General features: G+C 48.9%; 3 protein-coding genes across 4 annotated transcripts in view; 1 reads left to right on the top strand and 2 right to left on the bottom strand.

Moving 5' to 3' along the window:
* Positions 1–17,500, bottom strand: part of LOC143301947 (uncharacterized) — a 70,161-nt gene that overhangs the window by 24,982 nt on the left and 27,679 nt on the right. The window contains exon 1 of one of the 2 annotated variants that reach the window (XM_076616413.1): positions 11,846–12,058. The exons of the other annotated variant lie outside the window; for it this stretch is intronic. Within the exon in view, the coding sequence (XP_076472528.1) occupies positions 11,846–11,957 (112 nt within the window). The 5' untranslated portion in view covers positions 11,958–12,058. Of the gene's footprint in view, positions 1–11,845; positions 12,059–17,500 lie in introns of those variants that run through there. 2 annotated transcript variants of the gene reach the window in all.
* LOC143301948 (uncharacterized) overlaps positions 1,751–17,500 on the top strand; it is a 53,206-nt gene continuing 37,456 nt past the window's right edge. Inside the window, exon 1 of the mRNA XM_076616418.1 lies at positions 1,751–1,824. The gene's annotated coding sequence lies outside the window, so the exon portion shown is untranslated. The remainder of the gene's footprint in view (positions 1,825–17,500) is intronic.
* Positions 11,995–15,961, bottom strand: LOC143302022 (uncharacterized). Its single transcript, XM_076616508.1, has 2 exons — positions 12,116–15,961; positions 11,995–12,047 (listed from the first exon to the last, which is right to left on the bottom strand). Exons 1-2 carry the CDS (start codon positions 14,088–14,090, stop codon positions 11,995–11,997), a joined length of 2,028 nt encoding a protein of 675 aa, XP_076472623.1. The 5' UTR covers positions 14,091–15,961.

Raw genomic sequence — 17,500 nt, forward strand, 5'->3', positions numbered from 1 at the left:
CACATATGCACACATACGTGCACACACTTTGTCAGGCACACAATAAAAATCACGAACATGTGGCTTTGTTCCCCTTCCTTTCCCTCAACCCACCCACCCACCCACCCCCACACACACACACACACAAGCACGCACCCATCCACACACATACACACACACACACACACACACACATACACACACGCACCCATCTAACACCCTCCTCTCCCCTCCTCCCCCAATCACTGACAATGCCACAGAAATCAACACACACAAAGCGCCACCAGCCCAGTGAAAACAACAGCGGTCAACAACAATAACAACCACAGCAACAAACATAACAACAACAACAACCACAGCAACAAACATAACAACAACAACAACCACAGCAACAACCACAGCAACAAACATAACAACAACAACAACCACAGCAACAACCACAGCAACAAACATAACAACAACAAAAACAACAACCCCAGCAACAAACATAACAACAACAACCACCACAGCAACAAACATAACAACAACAAAAACAACAACCCCAGCAACAAACATAACAACAACAACAACCACAGCAACAACCACAGCAACAAACATAACAACAACAACAACCACAGCAACAACCACAGCAACAAACATAACAACAACAACAACCACAGCAACAACCACAGCAACAAACATAACAACAATAACAACCACAGCAACAACCACAGCAACAAACATAACAACAATAACAACCACAGCAACAACCACAGCAACAAACATAACAACAATAACAACCACAGCAACAACCACAGCAACAAACATAACAACAATAACAACCACAGCAACAACCACAGCAACAAACATAACAACAACAAAAACAACAACCCCAGCAACAAACATAACAACAACAACAACCACAGCAACAACCACAGCAACAAACATAACAACAATAACAACCACAGCAACAATCACAGCAACAAACATAACAACAACAAAAACAACAACCCCAGCAACAAACATAACAACAACAACCACAGCAACAACCACAGCAACAAACATAACAACAATAACAACCACAGCAACAATCACAGCAACAAACATAACAACAACAACAACCACAGCAACAAACATAACAACAACAACAACCACAGCAACAACCACAGCAACAAACATAACAACAACAAAAACAACAACCCCAGCAACAAACATAACAACAACAACCACCACAGCAACAACCACAGCAACAAACATAACAACAACAACAACCACAGCAACAACCACAGCAACAAACATAACAACAACAAAAACAACAACCCCAGCAACAAACATAACAACAACAACCACCACAGCAACAAACATAACAACAACAACAACCACGGCAACAAACACAACAACCACAACAAACACAACAACAACAAACAAGAACAAGCACATGAGAAGAAAAAAAAACAACCAAACAAACCAACCGCCCCAATATAACTTTTCTTCTCATTCTGACAGCAACACACATCATCACCCCCCCCCCCTCAACCCCCCCCCCCCCCCTCACCCCCACCTCCCCACCCATCTTTCTCCAAGCCCACAAGCACACAAACACGAGTCGCCTTCCAACACTCCACGTTATCGCCGTCTTCAAACACCAGTCTGGTAGGAGGAAGGGGTGGAAGAAAAAAAAAGAAAAAAAAAAAAGGGGGGGGGGGGGGGTGATGGTGAGGGGAGGGTGGGGTGGGGTGGGGGTGGTGGTGCTCTGACGTCGTCCTGTACGTGTGCTGAGCAAACTGCAGACATCGGTGGAACTACCTAACCGTTCCTCTGAACCGTTTGGGTATTGAGGACCCCTTGTGGGAAAGATATGTGAAGGTGAGGGATGGTGTTGGTGTGGGTAAGGCGTGGGCGGAGGGGAGGGGGTTGTTGGGGGGTGAAGGTTGGGGTGGGGGGGTCGTGTGTGAACGAGTCGCACAGTGTTAGAAAGGGTAGCGGCGTTGGTGTTGGTGATACCGACTCTTTATTTGGATCTTTCATCTGGTCATGAAACTGATGGCAGGATGTGGGTGCGTAGATTTTGTTTGGCCTCCATCTGTCTGTCTGTCTATCTCTCAGTCTGTGTTCACATATCTCTGTCTGTCTGTGTCTGTCTGTCTCTTTATCTCTCAATCTGTGTTCACATATCTCTGTCTGTCTGTCTCTTTATCTCTGTCTGTGTTCACATATCTCTATCTCTTTATCTCTGTCTGTGTTCACACATCTCTGTCTGTCTCTTTATCTCTCAATCTGTGTTCACATATCTCTGTCTGTCTGTCTGTCTCTTTATCTCTCAATCTGTGTTCACACATCTCTGTCTGTCTGTCTCTTTATCTCTGTCTGTGTTCACATATCTCTGTCTCTTTATCTCTGTCTGTGTTCACACATCTCTGTCCGTCTGTCTCTTTATCTCTGTCTGTGTTCACACATCTCTGTCCGTCTGTCTCTTTATCTCTGTCTGTGTTCACATATCTCTGTCTGTCTCTTTATCTCTGTCTGTGTTCACATATCTCTGTCCGTCTGTCTCTTTATCTCTGTCTGTGTTCACACATCTCTGTCCGTCTGTCTCTTTATCTCTGTCTGTGTTCACATATCTCTGTCTGTCTGCCAGTCTTTCCCCTCCCTGCCCCCTCCCCACACAGAGCTAGAGGGATAAGGGATATGTCGACAGACTTGGAGACAGAGACAGGTGGAGAGAGAGGTGGGTGGGGGGAGAGAGAGGGTGGGTGGCAGAGGGAGGGAGGGAGGGAGAGAGAGAGGTAGGGAGGAAGAGGTGTGTGGGGGGAGACAGAGACAGAGAGGGGGAGACAGAGACAGAGAGGTGGAGACAGAGAAGGGGAAGATAGCAAGAGAAACACAGAGAGAGAGAGAGAGAGTGGAGGTGGGGTCGGGAGGGAGGGGGGGGGGGGGGTGGCAGGGAGAGAGATGAGGAGAGAGAGACAGACAGACAGACAGACTGAGTCAGAGAGGAAGGAAGATTCCCCCTTGGGGTGGATGTCCCTGTACCATCACCACTTGGCACTCGGCTCCAACACCACACACATGTTCTCCATCCTCACCTTTACCACTCTCCACACTCCCCTCCCTCCCTCCCCCCTCCCATCCCCCACCACCACACATCCTTCCTCCCCCCACCCATTTCTCACCCACCATCACCAACCTTTTATTTTCCTAATGCAGCTTTTTATTCGCACAGTATGCTCACAACATACCCAGCATGTTCAGCCCCCACCTCCCACCTCCTCTCCCCCCCTCCCCCGAAAACAACAGCGTGGCTGCCTAAAGGCGGGGTAAAAACGGTCAGACACGTAAAAGCACGCTCGTTCATGAATATGTGTGAACGTGGAACTTACTGTTCACGAATGAAGGACAAGAAGGAAGACGAGGAGGAGGTACACAATTAATGAGATGAGAGAGAGAGAGAGAGAGAAAGAGACAGGTAACCAGAAGAGAAAGAGGGGGAGGGAGGAAGAGAGAGAGAGAAAGAGGCAGACAGACAGACAGATAAACACAAGAGAGATAGAGGAAGGGATAGAGAGAAAGAGATGGACTAATAGAAAGTGAGAGACAGACAGACAGACAGACAAACAGGTAAACAGAAGAGAGAGGGGAAGGGAGGGAGGGAGAGGGCGAGACAGACAGAGATAGGCAGACAGAGATAAACATAAGAGAGAGAGAGGGGGAGGAGAGAGAGAGAGAGAGGAAGGGAGAGAGAGAGAGGCAGACAGATAGACAGACAGACAGATAAACATAAGAGAGAGAGAGAGAGGGAGATGATGATGATGATGTCTTATTGAAGAAACGCATAAGGTTCATTTCAATGGTGAGTTGGGGAATTATTCATTCAGCGTTAAAGAAAGAAAAAAAAAGAAATCATTTTCAAGTAGACAGACACTGTCATGAAGCGTAGCTAAGGACATTTCACACTAACTGGAAAGAACTCGTTGCGTAAAGCTACATAAGCTGAACAAACAAAACATGATTGTCATCTTCGATTTCAAGCTTACCCATTGGGCATAGTATCTGCTGAGAGGGTAAATCTGCTCTTTAACGAAACCTGTGAGAGAGAGGGGGGGAGAGAGAGAGAGAAGGGGAGAGAGAGGGGGAGAGAGAGAGAGAGAAAGAGAGAGAGGGGCAGATAAACGAAAGCCGAGAGAGAGAGAGAGAGAGAGAGAGAGAGAGAAACAGAGAGAGGCAGATAAACAGGAGAGAGAGAGAGGCAGATAAATAGGAGAGAGAGAGAGAGAGGCAGATAAATAGGGGGGGGGGGGGGGGGGGGGGAGAGAGAGAGAGAGAGAGAGAGAGAGAGAGAGAGAGAGAGAGAGAGCATGTTTCACCGTCACACCTGCGATGTCACCCCCCCCCCACACACACACACACACTTTATAACAAAACGATAAACACAACAATGACAACTGAAACCACACTCTGAAAAGATCTCTGAACAACCCCCCACCCCAAAAGGCATAAATTGTACACACACATCTCTCTTTTATCTCATTCTGACATTAAAAGCGCGCCATACTACGTAACGGAGAGTTCTCCATCATTCCCCTCCCCCTCCCCCCCACCCCTATATTTCCATCCTCTATCCCTGTACAGTCTGTGTCCCACACCCCTTTGCCCCATGTACCCCACTCCCTGGCACCCGTTTAGAAAGCCAAGGTGTTGTGCTGACGTCAGCTGTATTTCGCGGCGTGGTGAAGTCACTGATGGTTTGAACTGTAAAGGATTCAGCTCATCTCTACATACACTTCAGCAAGGCTGCTGGAGTCACAGGTGGATAGAACTGGTGTGTGTGTGTGTGTGTGTGTGTGTGTGTGTGTGTGTGTGTGCGCTCGCGCGCGCGCGCGCGTGTGTGTGTGTGTGTGTGTGGAGAGAGAGAGAGAGAGAGAGTGTTTCGGTGTATTTTTCAGCCGATGTGTGTGTGTGTGTGTGTGTGTGTGTGTGTGTGTGTGTGTGTGTGTGTGTGTGTGTGTGTGTGTGTGTGGAGAGAGAGAAAGAGAGGAGAGTTTCGGTGTGTTTTTCAGCCGATGTGTTTGTGTGTGCGTGCGTGTGTGTGTGTGTGTGTGTGTAGAAAGAGAGAGAGAGACAGCGAGAGAGATAAATAAAGAAAGAGAGAGAGAGAGTTTCAGTTTGTTTTTCAGCCGATGTGTTCGTGTGTGTGTGTGTGTGTGTGTGTGTGTAGAAAGAGAGAGAGAGAGCGAGAGAGAGAAAGAGAGGGAGAGAGAGAGAGTTTCAATGTGTTTTTCAGCCGGTGTGTGTGTGTGTGTGTGTGTGTGTGTGTGTGTGTGTGTGTGTGTGTGTGTGTGTAGAAAGAGAGAGAGTTTGAGAGAGAGAGAGTGAGTTTCAGTGTGTGTGTTCACAGTGCGTGCATGTGTGTGCGTATATATTATGTGTGTGGTCTTTCTCTGAAGCTGTTTCTGTTCGCACTAGGGGGGGTTGTGTGGTTTGTTTGTTTAAACCTCCACCTGCTGATTTCCAGCTCTATGACAAACCACCTCCACACACTCTCGGCGTGTGCTATATAACAAAGACCCCATATATACAGCCGATTTGTTACAGCGTAGGGTCCCGGGTTCGAATCTCGGTAACAGCGCCTGGTGGGTAAAGGGTGGAGATTTTTCCGATCTCCCAGGTCAACATAATAAAAAATTATGTGCAGACCTGCTAGTGCCTGAACCCCCTTCGTATGAAAACGCACGCAGAAGATCAAATACATGTTAAAGATCCTAATCCATGTCAGCGTTCGATGGGTTATGGAAACGAGAACATACCCAGCATGCAAATTCCCGAAAACGGAGTATGGCTGCCTACATGGCGGTGTAAATAAACAAAACGGTCGTACATGTAAAATGTTACATGTCTGCCTGAGTGTGTATATGTGTGTGCCTGAAATCTGACAATGACACAGGAAACGAATGATGAGCACCCAATGGCAGCCGTCAGTCGGCTCCACCCAGGTAGGCAGCCTGTTGTACAATTGACCCCGTGTTTGTAAAGCCCCTAGAGCTTGGTCTACGACCGAGGATAGGCGCTATAAAAGTATCCATATCAAATCAGATCAAATCACTGGCGAATTCTGATGCTGGTCCGATACCTAACCCCCACCCCCACCCCGAACGTGAACATTGGAATTTGACGCTGTCTTCTGACCCGAACAGCCTACCATAGCAGTGACGCCAGGTCCGTCACGTGGAGCACGTGCTATATGTGTCAGCACTGTCCTGCGGGGGATCACCGGGATGGCGCCAGATCTGCACGCGGCCAGCACTGTATCGATTTAAAAGGGGATGGACTGCGACAAGACTCTCGCCCCCCCCCTCCACCCCCCCCCCCCCCCACACACACACCCCACCCCGCCGACTCTCCCCCACCACCCCACTCAGTTAAAAAAACAACAAAAAACCCCACGAAATTGTCAGCTGTGTGTGTGTTGCCGAGTTGCTGACTGCTCTCTCTCTCTCTTTCTCTGTGATGATGATGATGATGATGGTGGTGATGACGGAGAAGAAGAAGGAGGGGGAGCGTTGGGGGGATGGGGGATGGAGGGGGGGACTGGGGGGGGGGAGAGAAGGAGGAGAAGAAGGAAATGATTAAGAAGACGAAGATGGCAATGATTAAGAAGAAGAAGAAAAAAATGGTGATGATGATGGTGATGACGGAAAAGAAGAAGAACATGAAGAAGAGGAAGATGAAGAAGAAGATAACGATGATGATGATGACGGAGAAGAAGGAGGAGGAGGAGGAGAAGGAGAAGGAAATGATTACGAAGACGAAGAAGGCGATGATTTAGAAGAAGAAAATGGTGATGGTGATGAAGAAGAAGAAGATAATGATGATGATGACGACGATGAAGAAGAAGATGATGGTAATGATGGTGATGACGGAAAAGAAGAAGAAAAAGAAGCAGAAGCAGAAGATAATGATGATGATGACAAAGAAGAAGAAGAACAACAACATCAGACACAACTGCCTGCCCAACCAGGAACATCATAAAAAACAAAAAAAAACAAACCCAGAACACTACATTCACATTCAATCAAATACTCTACAGTCACACACACCTCGGTATTCAGCCACTGATAGATACCAGGAAAGATCTACCCCTGACTTGAAACCCCACCCTGACAACCCCCCAACTCTACCCTTAGCTGTGAACATGAAAGCCGGCTTTACACTGTGTACATTGCCACAAGATCGTGCTAATCGCTGCAGGCTTGTTCACTTGTAACAGTAGAACACCTTGTATTGTGGTCGTATTCTTCTTCTCTTCGGGCTTTTGTTTGCTCAGTACAACGTGATTCTGACACGCACGAATTCTTTCTTTTCTGAACACACACACACACACACACACACATAATCACACGCTCTCTCACACACACACACACAAACATATAATCACACGCTCACACACACACTAAAATACACACACGCACGCACACACACACACTGAAACACACACACACACACACACAACACACACACACACACACACACTGAAACACACACTCACACACACACACAATCACACACACACACACTGAAACCACACGCACACTCACAACACACACACACACTCACACACACACACACACACACACCACTACACACACACACACACACACATACACACACACACACACACACAATCACACACTCACACACACTGAAACACACACGCACACTCACAAACACACACACACACTCACTGAAACACACACACACTCACTGAAACACACACACACACACGCACGCACACACACACCAACAGGTGTGGAGAATGGGTGATAAATTGGACGTGGTGGCGGGTGGAAGACTGGAAGGGGTGGTGGTGGTAGAGGGGGTGGAGTGGGGTGGAGGTTTACTTGAGGAAAACAATCTGACAGTGGAGTGGGGGGTGGGGGTGGGGGATTGGGTGGAGGGGTCATCAGTCCTACTTACAGTGGGTATATGTATTGTACTGCCACGTGCCAGGTATCACATAGCAACACACTGTGCACAGGGGTACAGGTCTCTTAGGCTTAGTGTAAAACATATTTTGTAGAGAGAGAGAGACAGAGAGAGAGTCAGAGAGACACAGAGAGAGAGAGAGACAGAGAACGGACACTTAGTTTCACACATTTCATAATCACAGCCTTAATCCGAAAACTACAGGTGTTTTTATTTCTATTATTTATTTATTTTATTTTTATTTTATTTTATTTATTTTTTTTTTTTTTTTGGGGGGGGGGGCGGGGTGCGGGGGGGGGGGGGGGGTTGTTTTTTCAGACTGTATACCCTACTTCATTTCAGACTGATGGCTTGGAACCACACAGTTTTTATGTTAAATTAAGTACATGTGTTCAATAATCAGCCTTCAACCACACAGTCGTTCAGAAGAGCGAAGAGCTGCATTAACAAATAACAAGACCAGCAAACACAGCAAACCAGCAACACTGTACAGGCAGATGGCATTCTTCCCAAGGACCATACCAGAATGGAACAAGCTGCCTCAGGAAGTTGTGACAGCCGAGTCACTGGACTGCTTTAAGTCCAGACTGGCCTCTCATCTCTAAAAGTGAATTCCCCCCCCGCCATTCCCCCCCTCCTCCTAACCACCCATACACCCCAAATCACCCCCCCCCCCCCCCCCCCCCCCCTCACAGCTGATGCAGAGGCTTGGCATCATGTCAGTGCACGCTGAACGTACACTGGCTGGCCAGGTCGCAAAAAGAAAGGAGGAAGAAAAGAGAAAAAAAGAGAGATTTTTTTTTCTCCCAATCCTCACAACAGCGCAATCCTCAGCAACCTCCCCAAACTACAACAGAACCATCAATAGAATGATGTTGGTTGTACAAAGGAAGAAGAAGAAGAAGAAACAAACTAACAAAAACCCGTCTCTGTTACAATTAGTTATTTCGACAATCATGGTCTTAACACCACCACCACCACCACCCCTCTCCCCGCTCCTTTCACTCTGTCCAATCCACCACCACGCCCCTACAAAGACCCCCAATCCCACCCAACACACACACACAGCCAACACCCTCTCCCCCACCCGTCCCTCCACCCTCCCCCTTCTTTGTGGGCCCCAACTATTCAGTTGCCACACGTCGTCAAGGGCCTCTTTGAAAAACAAACTGTAGGTCCTCAACCAAGGAGCAGCCCCCCTTTGTCACATGACAAACAAAGGTAACAGCCTGGTATAGCCGACTACCAAGACTGTACAAAAAGGATTTCGTTGTCTCGCTCACAACACGCCACGTTCGTAAGAACAGATTCTGTGTAAGAACAGTGACAAAAGCGAAGTATGACGTAACGGAACGATGACGTAAATGGCTGTGACGAAAAGAACTGTGACGTAATCTTCCAGCTTGCGGTGAATGGGCTATGGTCCTCGGTTTCGGCTTTTGTGCGGGTACTTCTGTACTTGTTACAGAACTCTCACCACCCACCCCACCCTCTCTCTCTCCCTCTCTCTGACGCTGGTTGTTTCCAATGGAAATAAACCGACTGAACCAACACATGATGCATGGAATCCCGTGTAACATTTTTCAAAGGCCTAAAAATGAAATCAATAAACAGCAAATACATAAATTAATTAATTGGTAAGTTCTGAAGAAGAAGAAGAAGAAAAAAAGATTCTTTTCATTCATTCAACGGTTACCAACACACACACACACACACACACACACACACACACACACACACACAGGGGGAGGTGGGGATCGAGAGAGAGGGACGGGGAGAGGAGACTGACAGAGAGAGAGAGATGGAGGGAAAAGTGCAGCAGACTAATTCAGCACAGGCAGCAACTTTCAGTACGAAGGGACATTGCTGTCGACAGGTGTTAAAATGCTTGCCGACTGCTCACACAACACAGTCCGTCTGTAAGATGCCTCTCTCTCTCTCTCTCTCTCTCTCTCTCTCTGTCTGTGCGACTTAAGTTTTATTTAACATGCAAATCGCAACCTACTCTCTCTTTCATAGACTTTACAGTCGACATACCAGTTGATTCTGTCTCTATCTATCTGCTTCTCTCTCTCTCTCTGCGACGTAAGTTCTAATGTTGATGCAAATTGCAACCCACTCTCTTTCATAGACTTTCCAATTAACATACCAACTGATTCTATCTGTCTGCCTGTCTCACTCAGTTTCTCTCTCCCTCTCTCACTCTCTCTTTCTCACTATGTCTGTCTGTCTGTCTCTCTCCAACTCTCCTAATTTTCAGAAGGGCGAAAACGAGACCCCCCACCCCCCATCCTCCAGCCCCCCTATGCCCCATCATTTCTAATCAAATGAAACCTGTACGCAAGCAAGCACACTCATTCGCATATCAACAACCACTTACCTGAAGATCTAGTCATCAGCCCCATCCACATGTGATTTGCAGCTTATGTTTAAATGTGTGTGTGTGTGTGTGTGTGTGTGTGTGTGTGTGTGTGTGTGTGTGCACAAGTTCTCATAATGATATACACATGCATGTGCATCTGTGTTGGTGTATGAATTTCGATTGATGATGTTTGTACCCTTTATGTACTATCCCCCCCAATATTCCTTGTGACCCTGGTACACTTGGTAAAAAGGACATATTCTATTCTATACAACACACAAATACAGTTACAGGCTGTCGGACAGACAGGCAGAACAATTAAACAAGTGCCCTTAAAATATCAAGCAAACAAACACGCTGACAAAGGAATAAACTAATGTAACCTTGTCGTTCTTATATCGCACATGTACAAGACGACATAATCATAGCCTGGTCTATAAATAGATACAGATCGACAAAGAGCGTGGGAAAAAGAGACAGAAAGAGAAAACGTAGATGGGGGGAGGGGGGGGGGGAAGAAAGAAATAGAGAGAGACAGACAGAGAAAGATACAGAGAGAGAGAGAAAGAGAGAGAAAAAGAGAGAGACAGAGACAGAGAGAGAGAGAACGTAGTTCTCTAAACGAAATTTTGATTATATAATGTCTATTTTTCGTTTTTCGAAGAGTGAGACAGACAGACAGGCAGACAGAGAGAGGGAGAGAGAGAGAGAGAGAGAGAGAGAGAGAGAATAATGATAAAAGAATATGCTGAAAGTTTCTGAGCACAATGCCTCAAACACACACACACACACACACACACACACACACACACAACAACAACAACAACAACAATAACAAACGCAGACATACACACAGAGAAAACGAAAGCTTCAATAACACAACTCAATCTCACAATGAACCCCAGGCCCTATGAACACACACACACACACACACACACACACACACACACACACACACACTCACAGACACACACACACTCACAAACACACACACACACATAAACACAGATACAGACACACACACTCACACACACATACACACAAACACACACGCGCGCACACACACAAACACATACACAGACACACTCACAAATACACACTCGCACACACACACATACTCAATCACATACACATACACACACGCGCGCGCGCTCGCGCAGACACACACACACACACACACACACACACACTCATACACACACACTCACTCACACACACACATACTGACTCACAAACACAGACACAAATCCAGAAACACACACACACACACACTCATACACACATACACACCACGCGCGCGCATTCACACACACACACACACACACACACACATACACACACACAAACACAGACACATACACACGCACACACACACACACTCAATCACACATACACACACAGACTCACACACACACTCTCAATAATACAATCCAACAACCAAATCCTCAAGTAAGAAGTGAACCCCAGACCCACACCCCTACTCAGTCCCCAACCACCACACACAAACACACCCACCCACCCACACCCACCCACCCACACACTGACCGATATGCAGCAGCGAAGCCACCGACTTGCACAGTTCCTTGAAATCCGACAGCTGGTGACTCTCCGGGTTCAAATCCTCCTCACCACCCCACTCGCTCCCTGTCGTGTCCATGGGACCCCTGCCCCCCGCACTCCCTTGCTGCCTGGCCTCAGGAGAGCTCCAACGTTTCTCCTTCTCCTTGGGAATCTCCTGCGGTACATGCTGAAAGTCGGTTTTCCCGTTTGTCGTGTGGACGTGTTGAGGTGGTGCGGGCTGTGGCGATTCTTCACGATTCTCCTGGCCACTCTCCTGCTGATGCTGCTGCTGTCGCTGAGGAGAAGCTGGATCTTTCTCCTTCCCACTCTCCTGTACGTCGCGGTGAGGAGATGTTGAACATTTCTCCTGATTCGCCTGAAAGTCACGGTGAGGTGATCTTGAACTTTTCTCCTGATTCTCCTGCGAGTCACGTTGAGGAGATCTTGAACTTTTCTCCTGTCTCTCCTGCAAGTCACGGTGAGGAGAACTTTTCTCCTTCCCAATCTCCTGCAAGTCACGTTGAGGAGATCTTGAACTTTTCTCCTTCCCACTCTCCTGCAAGTCACGTTGAGGAGATCTTGAACTTTTCTCCTTCCCACTCTCCTGCAAGTCACGGTGAGGAGATTTGGAACTTTTCTCCTTCCCACTCTCCTTCAAGTCACGGTGAGGAGATCTGGAATTTTTCTCCTGTCTCTCCTGCGAGTCACGGTGAGGAGATCTTGAACTTTTCTCCTTCCCACTCTCCTGCAAGTCACGGTGAGGAGATCTTGAACTTTTCTCCTTCCCACTCTCCTGCAAGTCACGTTGAGGAGATCTTGAACTTTTCTCCTTCCCACTCTCCTTCAAGTCACGGTGAGGAGATCTGGAATTTTTATCCTGTCTCTCCTGCGAGTCACGGTGAGGAGATCTGGAATTTTTCTCCTGTCTCTCCTGCAAGTCACGGTGAGGAGATCTGGAACTTTTCTCCTTCCCACTCTCCTGCGAGTCACGGTGAGGTTTGTTCTCACTTTCCAGCAGCGTCTCTGTTTGCCGAGGACTGATTTCAGCCGCATCGTCCTTGACTTCAGCCTCTTTCGGTACAGAGCGTTCCCGGATATCCGTCTCCGTTTCCTTGTCCACCGCCTCCTCTGAGAAGTGATTCCTGTCCGGTGTCCTCTGTTCCTTGGTCTGTCTGGTTCGCTGTGGTGCTGTGTGTGGTGATGATCTTGAAGGGCTGCTCCGATCCCCCGGAGACACTTCGTCGTTCTTCTTCAGTGAGCTGTTTCCAGGTGTCGGGGACCTGTGATGGTCCCCTTCTCTCTGGGCACGTGCCGAAGAGTCCTCCTCCACCTCCCTCCCCCTGCTGCGAGAAGAGGGGGAGGGGAGCACGTCCTCCTTTGTCTGGTGTCCGTTACTTGTGGTCGGGGAGTCGTCATCTCTGTGGGGGGATTCCGGGGAGTGCGACACTCCCCTGCGGGACTTGGGGGACTGCGTCCCTTCTCTGTGGGATTTGGGGGATTGTGTCCCTTCCCCACGGGATTTGGGGGATTGTGTCCCTACCCTGTGGGATTTGGGGGATTGCGTCCCTTCCCCGCGGGATTTGGGGGATTGTGTCCCTTCCCTGTGGGATATGGGGGATTGCGTCCCTTCCCCGCGGGATTTGGGGGATTGTGTCCCTTCCCTGTGGGATTTGGGGGACTGCGTCCCTTCCCTGCGGGATTTGGGGGATTGCATCCCTTCCCTGTGGGATTTGGGGGATTGCGTCCCTTCCCTGTGGGATTTGGGGGACTGCGTCCCTTCCCTGTGGGATTCAGGGGAGTGCATCCCTTCACTGCGATATTTGGGGAATTGCATCCCTTCCTTGTCAGATTCGGGGGATTGTGTCCCTTTCTTGTCAGATTTGGGGGAGTGCGTCCCTTCCCAGTGTCTCGTGTCAGACGCTGGGGATCCCTCCTTCCTCCCTTGACTTCTCTCCTCTTTTCTGTCCTTTCTTCGTCGTCTGCCGCCTTGCCTGGAGGGGTCGTCAGCCAGGTCGTCCGTCGTGTGGTGCTGAGTTTCCCGGGCCATCGGGGGGTCGTCGATCAGTGTCTCCACCTTCTCCCGCCTGCTACAGGAAGCTGGCGACTCCTCGGACTTCGGTCTCTCTTTCCGTCGTCGTCGTTGTTGTTTGTGGGAGGACGGTTTGGAGTGCTGGTGAGGCTGACCCCACTCCCCTCGCGGCGCCGGGGGGTCGTCTATCAGGGTCTCCATGGCAACAGGTCTGGACGTTCTGTGTGTAGGGTTCTGTCCCTCAGTGTTGATCCTCGGGTTCCTGTGAATGTCTTGGTACAGGGGTTTGATCCTCAGGTATCTGTGGATGTCTAGGTTCTTGGGGTGAATTCTCCCGTACCTGTGGATTTCTGGATAGACAGGGTTTGAAGTCAGAAATGGCGTGTTGTAGTGTTGTCCACTATTCTTTTTTCGTTCGAAATCAGCTATGGACTGTGCTGGTAATGGTATCGGTAAAGATCACTTCAAATTACAGATAATCCTCACATACACAGTTGAACGATGACTGACTGTAGAACTTTATATCATCCACTGAAATGTTCCCCCTTCGTATTGAACCATGATAAAAAAAAAAACCCAACACTGTCACTGAAGTGGCCACTTAATCCAGTACAGTGAGTGAGGCAGGTAACACAGTCACTGATGGCTGGGCCAGACATCACACCCCCACCAAACAATCCTGGGAAACACAAGACAGACAGTGATGCTCAACTGTTTCCACTGTGGAATCAAAGCAACACCTTCACCACCTGTCACAGTCAGTCCACCAGTCTCATCACAGATGAAAGGGACAACTGTCGATGAAGCCAGATACAAATCTCTATTACGCTTTCACTGCTCTTTTCTTATCTGCTCCTGTTCATTCTGAGCTCGGCACAAAACACACCATCCTTGTCTTGCACACACAGCTTGCATTTTAAACACAATCTCTCTGCCGCTAACAGCCCACCAACACAAAACAGAAAAAAAGGGGGAAAAAAAGAAAAGAAAAAACAGACACCGAAGCTTTTGGTTTTAGAGACGCAGGGCAAGAACTCCCAGCAAGAATACGACACTGTTGTTTTTGTTGTGTGTGTGAGAGGTGCACTGTTGGTTTTGCTGACGATGTGGTGCAGTGAAGACGTGTGGTTTACCCTCTGATCAAGATGTATGGTTCAGCCCCTGATCATGACACACACGATACACCCCAACTCTCCTCCAGGAAGCCAAGCTGTCTGTGTCTGTCCGCTGAAGGAGAAGGAATAGGTCTAGTTTACACCCTCGTCACACCGCTCGATACTGAGAACCCCCCTACCCTCCTCCCTGGGGGCAACGTGTAATCTTATCAGCTGACGGCCGCAGGGAAAAGAGCAAATTTCGACAGGTAGGCAAGTTGTGTTGAAGTAGGCTGAACCCACCAAGGGGGAAGAAATACGTACGTAGCGACACGCCCTCCCCACACACACACACTCTCTCTCTCCACGCCTGGTGGAACTAAAAGTGAGGGTGCAGACTACTTTATCACGAAGTGTTGATACCGTTCAGTCCTCAAGTCGCCTGCCCCGCTCTCCCACTCACCGCTGCAATATGTGTTAGTGTGGCTGACTGCCGGCTCTTAATGTACTTGTTGTCAGCCATAGTAGTTCGCTAAGCTGAGGTAGTGGGGCTGGGCGGTCAAAGAATGTAAACAATGTGACCCATGTGATCTATGGGCCGCCCTCGGGTCAGTCTCCTCACTCACTCTCCTCTGTCGTCCTTGTCCCATGGCGGGGTGTGGGGGGAGGGGAGGGAGGCAGACAGAGGCCAAGAAAACACAGGCGTCTGAAGCGAGCAGAAAAACTCAACACGCATTTCTCAAGTCCTCACGCACCAAGCTCCTCATGCCGCCTGGAGACTGAATGTGGAAAGGTCGTTATGAACTTTGCAATCCGACTTCTCACAGTTGTTTGCAGCCCTCAGCCTTGCCAGTCCGCTTGGCTGTTCTCGTGAGTCACACACCGGGGAATTAAAAAGAACAATCCATGCTGAGACTTGATGATGCAAGATAGATTGAGTCCTTGTTCACTTGTCACTGTTTCCAACAGCGCGTTTGAGAGACACGTTCCATCCAGCACACAAACGGCTGTGCTCCCAACACCTGTCTAAGAAAAAGCTGTTGCTTCAACACCGTGAGCATGTCTGGGCTGGCGCTACACACAGAACTACTCACTGCTCATGCACTACACGAGCTCTCAGTCTGTGTGTGTGTGTGTGTGTGTCTATCGTCAGCACAGAACAATACCTATCACGTCAGGTCTTCAACCCTCGGCAAACCCTCCACGTTCGGCACTGACTGCAAACAGCCCGTGTTCCTTCCCCCCACCCCCACCCCTCCCTCGCCCTTCTCTCTCTCTCTATGTGCTCTACTCCCCCCACCCACCCCACCCCCTCTCACAGTGGAAAAAGAAAATGCAGTTCCATTACTATAGCATTATGGCAGAGTGAGCATAGTATATTATGAGGTGTTGCACACGCATGATCATTTGTAACGGGTCATATGACCGAAACAATCAAATTCTTGCGGTTTCTCTCTCTCTCTCTCTCTCTCTCTCTGTGCTTTGTTTCCCACACTTCTTCTTCACATCCCTTGGCTTTGCCCCCCTCTCACTATTCCCCCTGTCTCCTCTCTCTCTTTCAATCTCTCTGTCCTTGTTTTCCGACCACACACACATTCTCTCTCTCCTTGTACACACACCTAGGATTCCTCGCCCTCCCACTATCCCCCCTGTCTCCTCTCTCTCTCTCCCTCCCTTCCTCTCTTTCAGTCTCTCTGTCTGTTTTTCATTCTCTCTCTCTCTCCGCCTTGTATACAAACATAAGAATCATCTCCCTCCCACTATTCCCCCAGTCTCTCTCTCTTTCTCTCCCTCCCTCTCTCTTTCAGTCTCACTGTCCTGTTTTAATACTCTCTCTCTCTCTCGCCTTGTACACCTAGGAATCCTCTTCCTCCCACTATTCCCCGGTCTCTCTCTTTCTCTCGTGAGTCCCCCCCCCTCTCTCTCTCTTTTTCAGCCCTGTTTTCCATACTCTCTCTCTCTCCTTGCACACACACACACACCTAAGAATCTCTCCCTCCCACTATTTCCCAACTCTCTCTCTCTCACTATCTTGTTCCCATCTGTCGACGTGTGCCGTTCGCTATCCCCCCAACCCCCCCCCCCCCACCCCTACCCTACCACACCCCAGTGCCGTTGTGTGAGCTGCTTTGCAATCCGTGGATGGAGCCTGGAGGGTAGGGGAGGAGGGGGCGGGGTGGTGGGTGGTGCGGGTGAAGGGGGCGTGCAGAGGAACGCGGCAGCGAGTCTCTTGCCATGGAGCTCAACATAGGTCCTGTTACTCACATCAGTGGTCTCTTTACTCACCAGGGAAGGTGATGGCTTCCTTGAGGGGGATGGGGGTGAGGGGTGGGGTGGGGGGCAGTAGAAAAGGTGACCCACACACAGCCAGCTCCACAAACGATCGTTGATTGTGTGTGTGTGTGTGTGTGTGTGTGTGTAAGCAGACTGCACAATGACACTATCCCACGATCATCACGACCGCCAGCGACGACAATGTCATGATAACGATGACGACGACACTAACGAATGCTTTAA

The sequence above is a fragment of the Babylonia areolata genome, chromosome 28 (assembly GCF_041734735.1).
Source record: "Babylonia areolata isolate BAREFJ2019XMU chromosome 28, ASM4173473v1, whole genome shotgun sequence".
NCBI lineage: Eukaryota > Metazoa > Mollusca > Gastropoda > Neogastropoda > Buccinidae > Babylonia > Babylonia areolata.